The 14,883-nt window shown below is 54.9% G+C and overlaps 1 protein-coding gene across 1 annotated transcript; it reads left to right on the plus strand.

Moving 5' to 3' along the window:
• The first annotated feature begins 93 nt into the window (after nucleotides 1–93).
• On the plus strand, nucleotides 94–9,875 carry TLR9 (toll like receptor 9). Its single transcript, XM_019984854.2, has 2 exons — nucleotides 94–2,313; nucleotides 3,323–9,875. Exons 1-2 carry the CDS (start codon nucleotides 2,311–2,313, stop codon nucleotides 6,407–6,409), a joined length of 3,090 nt encoding a protein of 1,029 aa, XP_019840413.2. The 5' UTR covers nucleotides 94–2,310; the 3' UTR covers nucleotides 6,410–9,875.
• The last annotated feature ends 5,008 nt before the right edge of the window (nucleotides 9,876–14,883 follow it).

Consider the following 14,883-nt stretch of genomic DNA (forward strand, 5'->3'; position numbering starts at 1 on the left):
GGGCATAGACCTATCCCTCCCCACCACACACACACACACACACAATGCAGAAGGGGCCTGTGGGCCTGCTGGGTGGAGCCCCAGCCCGCCTGGCTGCAGATATGTGGAAGAGCTGTGTCCGTGTGTACATGTGCAGGCTTCGCTGTCAGCTCATTGGCCCCCTCTTGAGTACCTTGGGTACCTCTCTTGTCCCAAATCGCCTAGGTTTCTGGTCCCAGGGACTCTGGGGGAATCTCCCTTGGACTTGGGATTCAGCAGCAGCCAGAACTTCATTTTCTGCCTCTGAGAAGTGTGTAGAATACCCCTGCTATCCCAGATGGGAAGAGTACGGGGTTGGGGATGGATGGGGCCGATGATGGATTCACTGCTGGATGGGCACCATCCTTTTTCTGGAAAGTGCCTCTTGGGCTGGGACTCAGGGCAGTGTCCCATCCCTGGGGCCTTTCTCTGCCTCTACTGAAGTGCTTAGAATTGTAGGGAGTGGAGCTGGAACCCAAGCCAGGACCCATAGAAGGCAGACTCATCTTTCCCACTTCAAACACTGGTTCTCAAGTGGGCAGGAAGACAACACCATCATTCCCATGCTGTCAAACTCCCTGGGCCTGTGCCCAGCTGGGTGCCTGGCAGCTTGGAGCCTGCCTGCCATGACATCCACCCAGAGATGGGCACAGAGAAGCAGGGGTAGCAGATGTCCAGCCCTGCCCCGTCCTGCCAGAAACGCTATTTATTTGTTCATTCATTCCCTCATTCACTTAGCCATCACTCAGAAACACTCTATGCTGCCCAGAGCTGACTGTGGAGACCCATGAATTCAGCAAGTGTTGAGCACCTACAGACAACTTTAACAACCTTATGGTTTTTGCCTTTATGATCCCCTGAACTCTTTCTCTTCCCTGAAACACTCTTTCATTTTACCCAAATCTGTATATCCAGAATTGCAATTTCTAACACTTCAAATAAACTCTTTATTTGCAAACAAAACAAAAATGTTAACAAATTAGGTAAAAGAGCTCAGGAGTACTCCACCTGGGGTAGGGGCTTTATAAGAAGATCAGAGAAGGCCTCATTGAAAGGGTAATGTGTGACGAGAGATGTCAGGTGGGTGAGGGAGGGGGCCGTGTGAGTATCTGGAAAAAGAGCTTCAAGACACAGGGAACAGTATGTTCAAAGGCCCTGGGGCAGGAGAATTACATGCATGTGTTCGAGCCGCAGCCAGGAGGCCAGTGTGGCTGGAGACTGGGCAGGGAGCAAGGGGCAGGCAGATACCATAGGACCCTGCTGGCTATGTGTGGACTGTGGCTCTGACCCCAGAAAGGGCCATGGAGGGGTCTGAGCAGAGAAGGGACCTAATGTGACTTAGGGGCCTAATAAGAACAAACTGTGGACCTTGAGAGCAGAAGCAGGGCGGTCCTGAGGAGGTAACAACTGCACTGGTCTAGGCAGGAGGAGATGGCAGCTCAGCCCAGACTGGTGGATGTGAAAGTGGGGGCAGGGGGGAAAATGGGCAGATTCTGAACATGGAGCCAGCAGGACTTGCTGAGGGTCCCGGGGCAACCTGCGGCTTGGGGCCTGAGTGATCTGTTGCAATCATCTGGGTCAGAAGGATTGTGGGGGGAGCCTCAGGGGAGGATGAGCCAGGAGGTCTCAGCTGATCCAGCGGTGGGGTTTGTGCTCTGATGGTGCTCTGGGGATGCAGAGGAGGGCCTGCTCCTGGAGGAAGCTGCCGCTGTGGCAGGGGCAGATGACCCTGGGCAAGGCCAGTGCTGCCCCCTGCCCCATACGCCAGGCCTGGCATGACACACAGAGCTCTGGGACTGGTACCCCAGGGCAGGAAAGGACAGTGAAGGAGCTGCCAGCCTGAGACTGCTGCCTGGGGGGGCAGGGGCTGAGAAGGCTGAGGCATACCCCACCAGGTCTGACACTGCTCCTAATTCCAATCTTTTGCCAACCTTAGACTGAGCTTTGGGCCTTCACCTCTCCCCAGACTTCCCAGAGGACAGGTGTGAGGCCCACGTGGGATGTGACAGATGGTTCAGACAGACTGGGGTGGGGGGCGGGGAGTAGAAAGAGGAAGGGGTGGCGGAGCGATCTGCCACCTGACTATGCAAATGGCCTCTCTGACTCATTATGTCCCCTACACCCCGCCCCTGCCATGAGCATAGGGAGGAAGGGGGCTGCTAGGTTATTACAAAATTCTCACTTCCTCTGATCTCTGAGCCGGCGGCACGGGAAGTGGGCGCCAAGCATCCTTCCCTGCAGCTGCCTCCCAACCTGCCCGCCAGACCCTCTGGAGAAGCCGCATTCCCTGTCATGGTAGGATAGCAGCCCTCGGCCCCCGGGGAAGAGGACAAGGTGGGGAGGAAGTGATGGAGAGAAACACGGGCTTGGGAGCTACAGACAAGGGTGGGTGAAAGGCACAGTCACCCAGGTGGCTCTGGGGAAATGCACTGAGCCCTGAAGTCATGAGCCATGAGACCCAAACTCTGCTTGGGTGAGGAGGCTGGGGCTAAGGGATGCTCTCAGTGGTGGTGCTGGGCTCACTGGTGGTGCTGGGCTCACTGGTGGTGGTGCTGGGCTCACTGGTGGTGGTGGTGCTGGGCTCACTGGTGGTGGTGGTGCTGGGCTGCAAGCCAAGGGGATGCCAGGGCTATGCCCTGTCTGCCCTTTGCTGCCCAACCTTCCCTCCAATTCGTTCTGACCCACAGCAGTTTGAGTGCCTGGGCTGGCTAAGGTGGGCAGAGCATGAAAGAGCTAGGCAGTGGCCATCCTGGCCAAGGCCCTGGGCAGTGGCCAGCTTGAACCCCAGCAGGAGACCTTCACTCCCACCTCTTGGCCAAACGGAGCAGGAGTGGTTGGGGGGAGCCTGACAGACAGCAGAGGGAGGTTTTCAGGGGTGCTGCAGGGAAGGGAAGATGCCTCTTTGCTTGGGAGAGACGAGAAGTGACCTTCTCGTCTCTCCCAAGAGAAGGAATGGAAGGGGGAAGCGAGGATGAGCCTGGGGGGCCTGTTGACCACCAACCTGGCTCTCCTGTCCAGCTAGGGTTTGGTTTCGAGTGAAAGCCTCCATCACGAGTCTAGATTGCAGGTCTCAGGATGAGCTCTGATTCCTTTCTCTGAGTCAAAGGCTGGGTCTCAGATCTGAGTCCAAGTTCCCCATGGGCCTTGGAGATGTGATGGGCACTGGAGAGAGAAACAGGAACCTCCCTGGAGGGCTGGGAGAGACGGAGAGACAGAGGTGGAAGCCTTTCTGGGGAACCCCCAGGGAGGTGAGGCAGAGGAGGTGGAGCTGGGGCCGTGTTCTGACCCGGCGCCCACCTTGCAGGGCCCCTACTGTGCCCCGCACCCCCTTTCTCTCCTGGTGCAGGCGGCGGCACTGGCAGCGGCCCTGGCCGAGGGCACCCTGCCTGCCTTCCTGCCCTGTGAGCTCCAGCCCCATGGTCAGGTGGACTGCAACTGGCTGTTCCTGAAGTCTGTGCCGCACTTTTCGGCTGGAGCCCCCCGGGCCAATGTCACCAGCCTCTCCTTAATCTCCAACCGCATCCACCACTTGCATGACTCTGACTTCGTCCACCTGTCCAACCTGCGGGTCCTCAACCTCAAGTGGAACTGCCCGCCGGCCGGCCTCAGCCCCATGCACTTCCCCTGCCGTATGACCATCGAGCCCAACACCTTCCTGGCTGTGCCCACCCTGGAGGAGCTGAACCTGAGCTACAACGGCATCACGACCGTGCCTGCCCTGCCCAGTTCCCTCGTGTCCCTGTCGCTGAGCCACACCAGCATCCTGGTGCTAGGCCCCACCCACTTCACCGGCCTGCACGCCCTGCGCTTTCTGTACATGGACGGCAACTGCTACTACATGAACCCCTGCCCGCGGGCCCTGGAGGTGGCCCCAGGCGCCCTCCTCGGCCTGGGCAACCTCACGCACCTGTCGCTCAAGTACAACAACCTCACGGAGGTGCCCCGCCGCCTGCCCCCCAGCCTGGACACCCTGCTGCTGTCCTACAACCACATTGTCACCCTGGCACCCGAGGACCTGGCCAACCTGACTGCCCTGCGCGTGCTTGACGTGGGTGGGAACTGCCGCCGCTGCGACCATGCCCGCAACCCCTGCAGGGAGTGCCCAAAGAACTTCCCCAAGCTGCACCCTGACACCTTCAGTCACCTGAGCCGCCTCGAAGGCCTGGTGTTGAAGGACAGTTCTCTCTACAAACTAGAGAAAGATTGGTTCCGCGGCCTGGGCAGGCTCCAAGTGCTCGACCTGAGTGAGAACTTCCTCTATGACTACATCACCAAGACCACCATCTTCAACGACCTGACCCAGCTGCGCAGACTCAACCTGTCCTTCAATTACCACAAGAAGGTGTCCTTCGCCCACCTGCACCTGGCGTCCTCCTTTGGGAGTCTGGTGTCCCTGGAGAAGCTGGACATGCACGGCATCTTCTTCCGCTCCCTCACCAACATCACGCTCCAGCCGCTGACCCGGCTGCCCAAGCTCCAGAGTCTGCGTCTGCAGCTGAACTTCATCAACCAGGCCCAGCTCAGCATCTTTGGGGCCTTCCCGAGCCTGCTCTTCGTGGACCTGTCGGACAACCGCATCAGCGGAGCCGCGACGCCAGCGGCCGCCCTGGAGGAGGTGGACAGCAGGGTGGAAGTCTGGCGATTGCCCAGGGGCCTCGCTCCAGGCCCGCTGGACGCCGTCAGCTCAAAGGACTTCATGCCAAGCTGCAACCTCAACTTCACCTTGGACCTGTCACGGAACAACCTGGTGACAATCCAGCAAGAGATGTTTACCCGCCTCTCCCGCCTCCAGTGCCTGCGCCTGAGCCACAACAGCATCTCACAGGCGGTTAATGGCTCCCAGTTCGTGCCGCTGACCAGCCTGCGAGTGCTCGACCTGTCCCACAACAAGCTGGACCTGTACCATGGGCGCTCATTCACGGAGCTGCCACAGCTGGAGGCACTGGACCTCAGCTACAACAGCCAGCCCTTCAGCATGCAGGGCGTGGGCCACAACCTCAGCTTCGTGGCCCAGCTGCCCTCCCTGCGCTACCTCAGCCTTGCGCACAATGGCATCCACAGCCGCGTGTCACAGAAGCTCAGCAGCGCCTCGTTGCGCGCCCTGGACTTCAGCGGCAACTCCCTGAGCCAGATGTGGGCCGAGGGAGACCTCTATCTCTGCTTTTTCAAAGGCTTGAGGAACCTGGTCCAGCTGGACCTGTCCGAGAACCATCTGCACACCCTCCTGCCTCGTCACCTGGACAACCTGCCCAAGAGCCTGCGGCAGCTGCGTCTCCGGGACAATAACCTGGCCTTCTTCAACTGGAGCAGCCTGACCGTCCTGCCCCGGCTGGAAGCCCTGGATCTGGCAGGAAACCAGCTGAAGGCCCTGAGCAACGGCAGCCTGCCGCCTGGCATCCGGCTCCAGAAGCTGGACGTGAGCAGCAACAGCATCGGCTTCGTGATCCCCGGCTTCTTCGTCCGCGCGACTCGGCTGATAGAGCTTAACCTCAGCGCCAATGCCCTGAAGACAGTGGATCCCTCCTGGTTCGGTTCCTTAGCAGGGACCCTGAAAATCCTAGACGTGAGCGCCAACCCGCTCCACTGCGCCTGCGGGGCGGCCTTTGTGGACTTCCTGCTGGAGAGACAGGAGGCCGTGCCCGGGCTGTCCAGGCGCGTCACATGTGGCAGTCCGGGCCAGCTCCAGGGCCGCAGCATCTTCACACAGGACCTGCGTCTCTGCCTGGATGAGACCCTCTCCTTGGACTGCTTTGGCCTCTCGCTGCTAATGGTGGCGCTGGGCCTGGCAGTGCCCATGCTGCACCACCTCTGTGGCTGGGACCTCTGGTACTGCTTCCACCTGTGTCTGGCCCATTTGCCCCGACGGCGGCGGCAGCGGGGCGAGGACACCCTGCTCTATGATGCCTTCGTGGTCTTCGACAAGGTGCAGAGTGCAGTGGCTGATTGGGTGTACAACGAGCTCCGCGTGCAGCTGGAGGAGCGCCGGGGGCGCCGGGCGCTCCGCCTCTGCCTGGAGGAGCGAGACTGGCTCCCTGGTAAGACGCTCTTCGAGAACCTGTGGGCCTCGGTCTACAGCAGCCGCAAGACCATGTTCGTGCTGGACCACACGGACCGGGTCAGCGGCCTCCTGCGCGCCAGCTTCCTGCTGGCCCAGCAGCGCCTGTTGGAGGACCGCAAGGACGTCGTAGTGCTGGTGATCCTGCGCCCCGCCGCCTATCGGTCCCGCTACGTGCGGCTGCGCCAGCGCCTCTGCCGCCAGAGCGTCCTCCTCTGGCCCCACCAGCCCAGTGGCCAGGGTAGTTTCTGGGCCAACCTGGGCATAGCCCTGACCAGGGACAACCGTCACTTCTATAACCGGAACTTCTGCCGGGGCCCCACGACAGCCGAATAGCACAGAGTGACTGCCCAGCACTCCTTTAACCCCACACCCCCACTTCCCACCCCCCCCCCCGCCCGACTCCCCACAACGCTCCCCGCCCCCCGCCCCCACCGTTTTGCCTCTCTGCCTGGGATGCCCCAACTTGCCTCCCTTTGCAATCCCACCGCTCTGTCTGGCCCCCTGGCATAGAGCAGGCACACAAATAAATGCTGCTGGAGGGCCAACAGCTAACCCTGAGCTCACTGAAGGTGCTATTGGGAGGGAAAAGGGGAGAATTCACTGGGCCTAAAACAAAGGCGGGGAGCAAGAGGTGATTGGCGGTAATCGCCCTGGAGAAAAGGGGAGGGCCCACAGGGCTTAGGCTGGCAGGGTTACGGGGGAAGCTGCTAAGAGCAGTGGTGTTCACTGTCATGTTTTTCAGACAGTGAGGTCTTGGTCCTTCCCAGAGAAGAGACTGGGTCTCCTGACCCTTTCAACTCCTCCCTCAATTCGCAGTCCTACTGAGCTTGGCATTCCTCTGTAACTGTCCTCAGGATCTATCTCCCTCACCAGCAGGGCCTAGGGTACCTCAAGGGCAGGCAGGGAATCTGCAGGCCTGCTTCATTTCTAACTGGCACCAGATTCCTAAGAGGTGGTAACCCTGCAGAATGTTCATTCCTAAAGCGATCGGGAAGATGTGCAGCAAGCTCAGCAGGGGTGATTGCGCCTTCTGGTGGCCATGTTTATGCTGCACTGGGGAGGCTGGTCCAGGCTGGGGAGAGGAAGGCCTGTGGGTGAATCCTGGCAGCAGTGGGCTGAGAGCCAGGGAAGAGTCTAAAGTGAGCTCACAACCCATCCCTGTTTCCGCCTTGAGTGCATGCTGAGTCTGTCTGTTTGGCATCAAAGGGACACCTCGGTGAGCTGTCACCTGGCTACAAAGGAGGGGCCTCCCTTTCCTGCTCCTGCCTCTCATAGCTGATTGTACGTAGGTGGGAGTTGCAGCCACGATGGAGTATGTGTGTGTGTTTCTAGTTTTGGTGCTAGATTTCTGTGTAGACTTTGGGATACTGCTGGGAGCCTCGATGCCCAGTGTTTGGAGAGAGCCTGTTCAGTGTCTCCACAAGTGTGTGAGGAGTGATGGGTCCTGTTAGGCCCAGGGTCCTTGAGCTACTTTGCTCAGGCTGGCTGTCTCCCATCCCCACAATTAAACCTGCCCTTTGAGGAGCAGAGGAGACACGTGCAGCCTCTTGGTTGGAGCTGGCGTCTGGGGCACTGGGAGAGAGGACCCAGCTGAGCTGGCCATGCGCCCAGTTTGGGGCAGCTCAGGGCTCAGGACCTCTGGGCTGGAAGGTTGGCACTCAGGCAGACTTGGCTAATCTTGCAGCTTGGTTGTGGGGATCCCTGGTAGGGACAGGAGGCTGCTTTTCCCCCTCCCTCCAGGCTATAGCTGGGAGAGAAGTCTAGGCCACCTTCTCCTTTCTGACCTGGGTTCAGGGGCTCCTGCTGGAGGCTGGCATCCCATATTCTCTGCCTGCCTAAAAGAAAGACAGAGGAGGGTCTCTGACCCACGTATCTGTAGCCCCACGAGGGCCCTGATCCAGTCCAGTTTCTGGAGGAGTAGGCTAGCACGGCCCCATGCACGTCCTTAACCCATGCTTGGGGAGAAAATAAAACAAGAACTGTCATTCCCCTAGGCTGGAGTCTTGTGGGTAGGGGAGAGGGGACTGCTGAGTGGCTTTGAGACTGTTCTGGCCACATCTGGGAGCAGAAGTCAGGCCCTGCCTAGGGCACCACATTTTGCGTGTGAGAAGCACAGTGCCTGTCTCTGACCAACAGAGTCTGCCCTAGGGCAGACCCCAGCTAGGACCTCTGCATTCCCGGCCATGCATGCTCCCAGTCCTGGTTCTTCTGAGGATTCAGAAGAAGAACATCTTGGAGATGAAGCATGGGGGCTATGGTAGGAGCACTCTTGGGCTCCACTTAAGTCAGTCTAGAGGCATCTATGGTGCTCGATTCAATTTGCAGGGGAAAGTTCTGCTGTCATCGACCACATCTAGGGGCAGAGCCACTGGCCTGGGCCCTGCAGGGGGTGCTACGAACTGGGCTCCTGTGGTCAGGAAGGACGCTGGTGGCTGGCCCTCTTCTCCACACTGCTGCATGTCCTCAACCATTAACACTGCCCACAACACGGCTTTGCAAGGCTGGGGAAGAGATAGGCCTTGAATCAGATTACCTGGGGGGACCACCAACTCTGCTCTTTGGGTTATCCTGGGCAAGTGCCCTCCCCTAGAGAGTCTGTACATCTGCCTGTGAGAATGGCCAGAATTACTCTGCAGGCTGTTACAAGTATTCATGGTAATGTGTTTCAAGTCTGGGAGACCTAGCTGGTCGCCCAGTGGTTATTTTTAGGTATGGGACTTACACTGAGGACTACCAGCTGATGGGACTGTGAGAGATTTTTCTCTCTCTATCCAGAGATGGATCCTCCTAAGTCAAGGCCCTGGCCCAGTGCACTGAAAGGGGTTCAGAGGCAACTGTGGTGGAACTGATTTCGGATGCACGCAGCAGTAACTGCCAGTTTGCAGCAAGCAGCAGGGAGCCATTGCTGGAAGCAGGGTCTTACTTTCCCAGTCTGGGAGTCCTAACCACTGGACCACAGTGGAGCTGAAGAGGAAAAGTTAAAGTTTTACATCACCTCCTTCTCCTTCTGCCTCTGTAACTCAGCTTGCCCCTTGCAAAGTCTAGATCACATAGGTCATGTAGTCTCAGAAAGTGGGGACTTGCAATACTAGGAACTGGAGTTTATCTCACTCACCCTTGTCCTGCTCTTTGAAATCTCCCAGCCCCTGCAAACCTGCTTAATCATGCCTGTCCAAGCCAGGGATCCCCCTCCCCATCTTGACCACTGTACCCGTGCGCGTGAAACCCCTTAGTTTAAACCAGCCTATTAACAGCTAGCGTTGCCCACTACAGTCTGTCTAGAAAAACTCTAATCCCTCTGTTCAGGGTTCAGAGGTTGGAGTGTTAACTCCTCTGGGCCCGCTGGCATAATGAATCTGAGTTCTCTAACTCTCCAAGTGTGGTGCTTGGTTTCTCGAGTACTGGTTTCTGCAAGAGAGCCAGCAGTTAGGCTAGGGTCTCTAGTCTTTGCCTGCTTAGTCAAGAATGAGGTGAGGCGGTAGAAGGTAAAGTGTAAAGTGAACAGTTTATTGAAAAGTACATATGGAAAGGCACACAGGTGAGCTCAGAGAGAGAGTCTCACCTTTTTGAAGTTTAAATCCCTTATAAGGGGTCGGTTTTCCGGGTCTTTGTCTTCCCTCAGGCCAATCATCTTGCTGGCTCTCCCCCTGGTTAATTTGTCTCAGGACCCTCACCTGAGGTTTGCACACATACACCTTAGCCAAGATGGATCTCAAAGTGAAGGCTTCTGGGAGAAGCAAAACTCATTACAGCCTGGAATATCCTCTGATTTTCGACTCCAAGGAGACTTCCTGAGCATGTGTAATGCCTCCTTTATCCTTTACTCAGGCAGGGTTCTGGCCTCTCTTTGTCCTTGTCATGATTATTCCCTTGAGATGTTTACAAGAGACAAAGACCGGCTATTTACCCTGTTTCTGTGGTCACTTCCATTTTGGAGAGGAAACAGGAGGCCGGCAGTAAATTCTGTGCAACCCCATAGACGGCAGCCCACCAGGCTCCTCCATCCCTGGGATTCTCCAGGCAAGAACAATGGAGTGGGTTGCCATTTCCTTCTCCAATGCATGAAAGTGAAAAGTGAAAGGGAAGTCGCTCAGTCGTGTCCGACTCATAGCGACCCCATGGACTGCAGCCAACCAGGCTCCTCCATCCATGGGATTTTCCAGGCAAGAGTACTGGAGTGGGTTGCCACTGCCTTCTCCGAAAGAGGAGGCTGGGGGACTGTAAATATCCAACCTGGAGCCTGTCTATCTCCTGCCTCAGAATCAGAGGCTCAGGAACCTGGGAGCGGGACTGGGGATCTGCACACCCTGGTGTTGCCTCCTTGTGCTTCCCTGCCATCGGCGATCAGAGGGCGCTAGACAAGCCAAGGTCTGGGCACAAGACTTAGGACAACTTGACGGGAAGAAATGTAAAAGTAAGGAAATTCTACCTGCTAAGATTCCAAGTTACAGCTCTCCCATTTCCCTCTAGGACACATTATTTAATGCCCTGAAAGTGAAAATGTTAGTCGCTTAGCCCTCTCCAACTCTTTGCGACCCCATGGACTGTAGCCCTTCAGGCTCCTCTGTCCACGGAATTCTCCAAGCAAGAATATTGGAGTGGGTTGCCATTCCCTTCTCCAGAAAACTTCATGAACCAGGGATCGAACATGGGTCTCCTCCATTGCAGGCAGATTCTTTACCATCTGAGCCACCAGGGAAGCCCATTTAATGCCCTAGGCTTCTGAATATTCTTAGGGAGCTTCCATGACATCATCCATTTTCACACTTGCATCTTTATTAGAAACCTTGCTTACACGAACTTTTCCTATGTAAGCAGTTGATGAATCCTTGCGCTCCTGCAGCAGTGCTCCCGGACAGTTTTGGCACCAGGGACCCGTTGTGTGGAAAGCAATTTTTCCACCAACAGGGATTATACAGGGAGATGGGTTCAGGATGATTCAAGAGCGTTACGTTTATTGTGCACTTTATTTCTATTACTATTATATCACCTCCACCTCAGATCATCAGGCATGATATCCTAGAGGTTGGGGACCCCTGCCCTGCAGAACATTCCATCACCCTTTGTCCTCATAATCACAAACAGCACGGAGAAGCTGAGCTAATGACCTTGTTGACGCCCCCCGTCCCCCGACTCTGAGTCTAAATGAGAAGGAAGGTGGGTCTTGTTAAGCATTGGGAGAGAAACGTGACCCAAAGTAGAGGGGAAACTACTGGATGGAAAGGAGGTGGAGGCAGTTCCAGGCGTGGGAATCTGGAGGACAATGGAAGGGCCCTGAAGGCTGTCCTGGGGGAACAGGGCTGGGAAAGCTGAATGAGGGCGTTTCCTGAGCTGAAAGGAACCTCATGGCGGTTCCCAGGGGATATGACTTCCATCTTACCCAGGGGGCCTGCCCGGGTGCATGGCTTTATCTGATGGGACCAGGACTCAGCCATTTCTCTCATCGCTTGGCCTGGTTAGGGGCATGGACCCACCCCCAGAGAGCAGGAGCTGAGGCCAGGACTCTCTCATTTCTCCAGTTGCTTGGCTGTTCTTCAGCTCATCTATCCATTCTAGAAAAGTAATCTTGCAGATTTTCACAGGTCACTGTTGTAGGCTGAGTGTTTGTGTCCCTCCTTGGTTGAAACCCTAACCTCAGGTGATGGTGTTTAGAAGTGGGGCCTTTGAAGTGTAATTAGATTTAAATTAGGGTAGGAGGTAGGCCCTCTGTGGTAGGATTAGTGGTTTTATAAAAAGAAGAGGGGGAAGATTTTCTGGTGATCCAGTAGTTGAGGCTCTGCCCTCCAGTACAGGTTTGATCCCTGGCAGGACTAAGCTCCCACATTCTGTGGGAAAACTAAATTCGCAGGCAACAAATACTGACCCGGCAGTTCTTTGGGGCGCACATACTGCCAACTACTGAGCCTGCGCACTATGAAGCCCACGTGCCTCAAGCAGCTACTGCACATGTGCATTCTGGGGCACACCTTCTGCAACTACCTTCTGCCTGGGTTGAGGTCTGTCTTTGAGATAGAACTTACACGACTTGTTAACAGTGTCATGTGCGTCAATGAGAGCTGACTTCCACACGAGAGGCCAGAGTTAGTGGATTGATAATGGCAAGATGAGGAGAGGGTAGGTAGCGGAGGAGTGGGCAGCCCTGGGCGCCATCAGGAGCTGCGTGGTTCAGATGCTTGTTTATTGGCCATCAGTGATGTACGGCTCGAACTGAAAACCAGGGTGGCGTGTGTGTTGGAGGCATTGAGAGATCCTCAGAGAGGATCCGCAGAGAGGGGAAGCCTGACATGCAGTCAGAGATGAACCCAGTGAGCGCTCAACATTCAGAGAACGACCAGCTCAGGAATGAGGAGGAAAGTCAGGAGAGGTCAGTGGCCCAGAAGCTTAGAGAAAGCTATAAAAAGGCTAAGGACAACCACCTCAAATACCAATGAGAAGCAAACAGAACGGGCCGCTGGATTTGGCAAAGACAAGCACGATGTGGCAAGAAAAGAGTGGCCTCCACAAAGAACAGGCTGAAGGACCAAGTGGGGAGGGCTAAGCAGAAAGGGCAGAACAGAAGCGGCAGCTAGGTGGGGCTCAAGACCGAGGGAGAGCTTGTTTTATTACAGGATGGGTGCGTGCCTGCTGCAGGCCCACGGGAAGAAGGTAAGAGCACAAGAAGCTATGGGACTCAGAACCCCAGGGGCAGGAGTCAGGGGAAGGAGCACGAACGAACGGTTGGAGACCACAGTGCAGCGAGCACTGGAGGACCTGCTGGTGACAGACCAGCCTGGACTGCCCGACTTTCACAGGGAAGTGTGAGGGCCAGGGCTGGGCTGGGAGCAGCTGCCGCAGCACTGACTGTTCGGTGTGGGGAGAGGCTTGGACTAAAGCAGCTGCAGCTGCGGCTTGTGCCCTCAGAACTGCTTGGGGTTGGGGCACAGCTGTGCTGGCCACTGCCTGGCAGGCATTAAAGCCGTGCTGACTTCCCTATCCTGCCTCTTGTTAGTGCTGCTGGGGTGCATGGTACACGTGTCTTTACAAATTAGTTTTTTCTGATGTATGCCCAGGAGTGGGATTGCTGAATCTTATTTTTAGTTTAAGGAACCTTCATACTGTTCTTCACAGTGGCTGTACCAACTTACATTCCCACCAACAGTGTAGAACGCCCCCTGACTCATTCCCTTTTCTCCACACCCTCTCCAGCATTTATTGTTTGTAGATTTTTTTTGATGATGGCCATTCTGATGGTGTGAGGTCATACCTCTATGTTTGGCTGAGTAATATTCCATTGTATATATGTAATCTTTGACAAAGGAGGCAGGAATATACAATGGAGAAAATACAGCCTCTTCATTAAGCAGTGCTGGGAAAACTGGACAGCTACATGTAAAAGAATGAAATTAGAATACTTCCTAACACCTCTACATAGTTTTGATTTGCATTCCCTGGTGACTCAGATGATAAAAGAATCTGCACACAATGCAGGAGACCTGGGTTTGAGTCCTGGGTTGGGAAGATCCCCTGGAGGAGGGCATGGCTACTCCAGTACTCTTACCTGGAGAATCCCATGGACAGAGGAGCCTGGCAGCTACAGTCGCCAGGTGGACACGGCTTTGAGTGACTAACACTTTCACTTCTAATAATTAGCTATGTTGAACCCATCTTTTCATGTTTGTTGGCCATCTGTTTGTCCTCTTTGGAGAGATGTCTGTTTAGGTCTTTTGCCAATTTTTTGATAGGATCGTGTGTTTTTGATATTGAGCTGCATGAATGAGCGTCTTGTTATTTTGGAGACTAATCCTTTGTTGCTTTGTTTACAAATATTTTCCCCCATTCTGAGGGCTGTCTTTTCATCTTGTTTGTGGCTTTCTTTGCTGTGCAGAAGCTTTTAAGTTTAATTAGGTCGCATTCGTTTTTATTTTCATTACTCTAAGAGGTGGGTCAAAAAAGATCTTGCTGTGATTTATGTCAAAGATTGTTCTATGTTTTTTCTAAGAGTTTTATAGTGTCTCACCTTACATTTAAGTCTTTAATCCAGTTTGAGTTTCTTTTTGTGCATGGTATTAGAAAGTGTTCTAATTTCATTCTTTTACATGTAGCTGTCCAGTTTTCCCAGCACCACTTATTGAAGAGGCTGTATTTTCTCCTTGTATATTCTTGCCTTTGTCAAAGATTACATATATACAATGGAATATTACTCAGCCAGAAAAATGAACAAATCTGAGTCTTTTGTAGTGATGTGGATGGACTTAGAGTCTGTCATACAGAGTGAAGTAACTCAAAAAGAGAAAAACAAATATTGTATATGAACACATGTATGTGGAATCTAGAAAAATGGTACAGGTGAGCCTATTTGCAGGGCAGGAGCAGAGATGCAAACGTGGAGAATGGGCATGTGGCCACCACCAGGGAGGGGCTGCTGCTGCTGCTAAGTCACTTCAGTTGTGTCCCACTCTATGGAGGGTAGGACGAATCGGGAGATTGGGCTTGACATATTAATACCATGTGTAGGACAGACAGCAAGTGGGAAGCTGCTGGATAACACAGGGAGCTCAGCTCCATGCTCTGCGATGACCTAGAGAGGTGGGATGGGGGCAGTGGGAGGGAGGTTCAAGAGGCAGGGGATATGTGTATAGGTACAGATGATTCACTTTGTTGTACAGCAGAAACAAACACAACATTGCGAAGCAATCATACTCTAGTTTTCAAAAAAGGACACGCTAGCTTCCAGGGGAGAAGGCAATGGCACCCCACTCCAGTACTCTTGCCTGGAAAATCCCATGGACGGAGGAGCCTGGTTGGCTGCAGTCTGTGGGGTCGTGAAG

Source organism: Bos indicus, chromosome 22 (genome assembly GCF_029378745.1).
Source record: "Bos indicus isolate NIAB-ARS_2022 breed Sahiwal x Tharparkar chromosome 22, NIAB-ARS_B.indTharparkar_mat_pri_1.0, whole genome shotgun sequence".
Classification (NCBI taxonomy): domain Eukaryota; kingdom Metazoa; phylum Chordata; class Mammalia; order Artiodactyla; family Bovidae; genus Bos; species Bos indicus.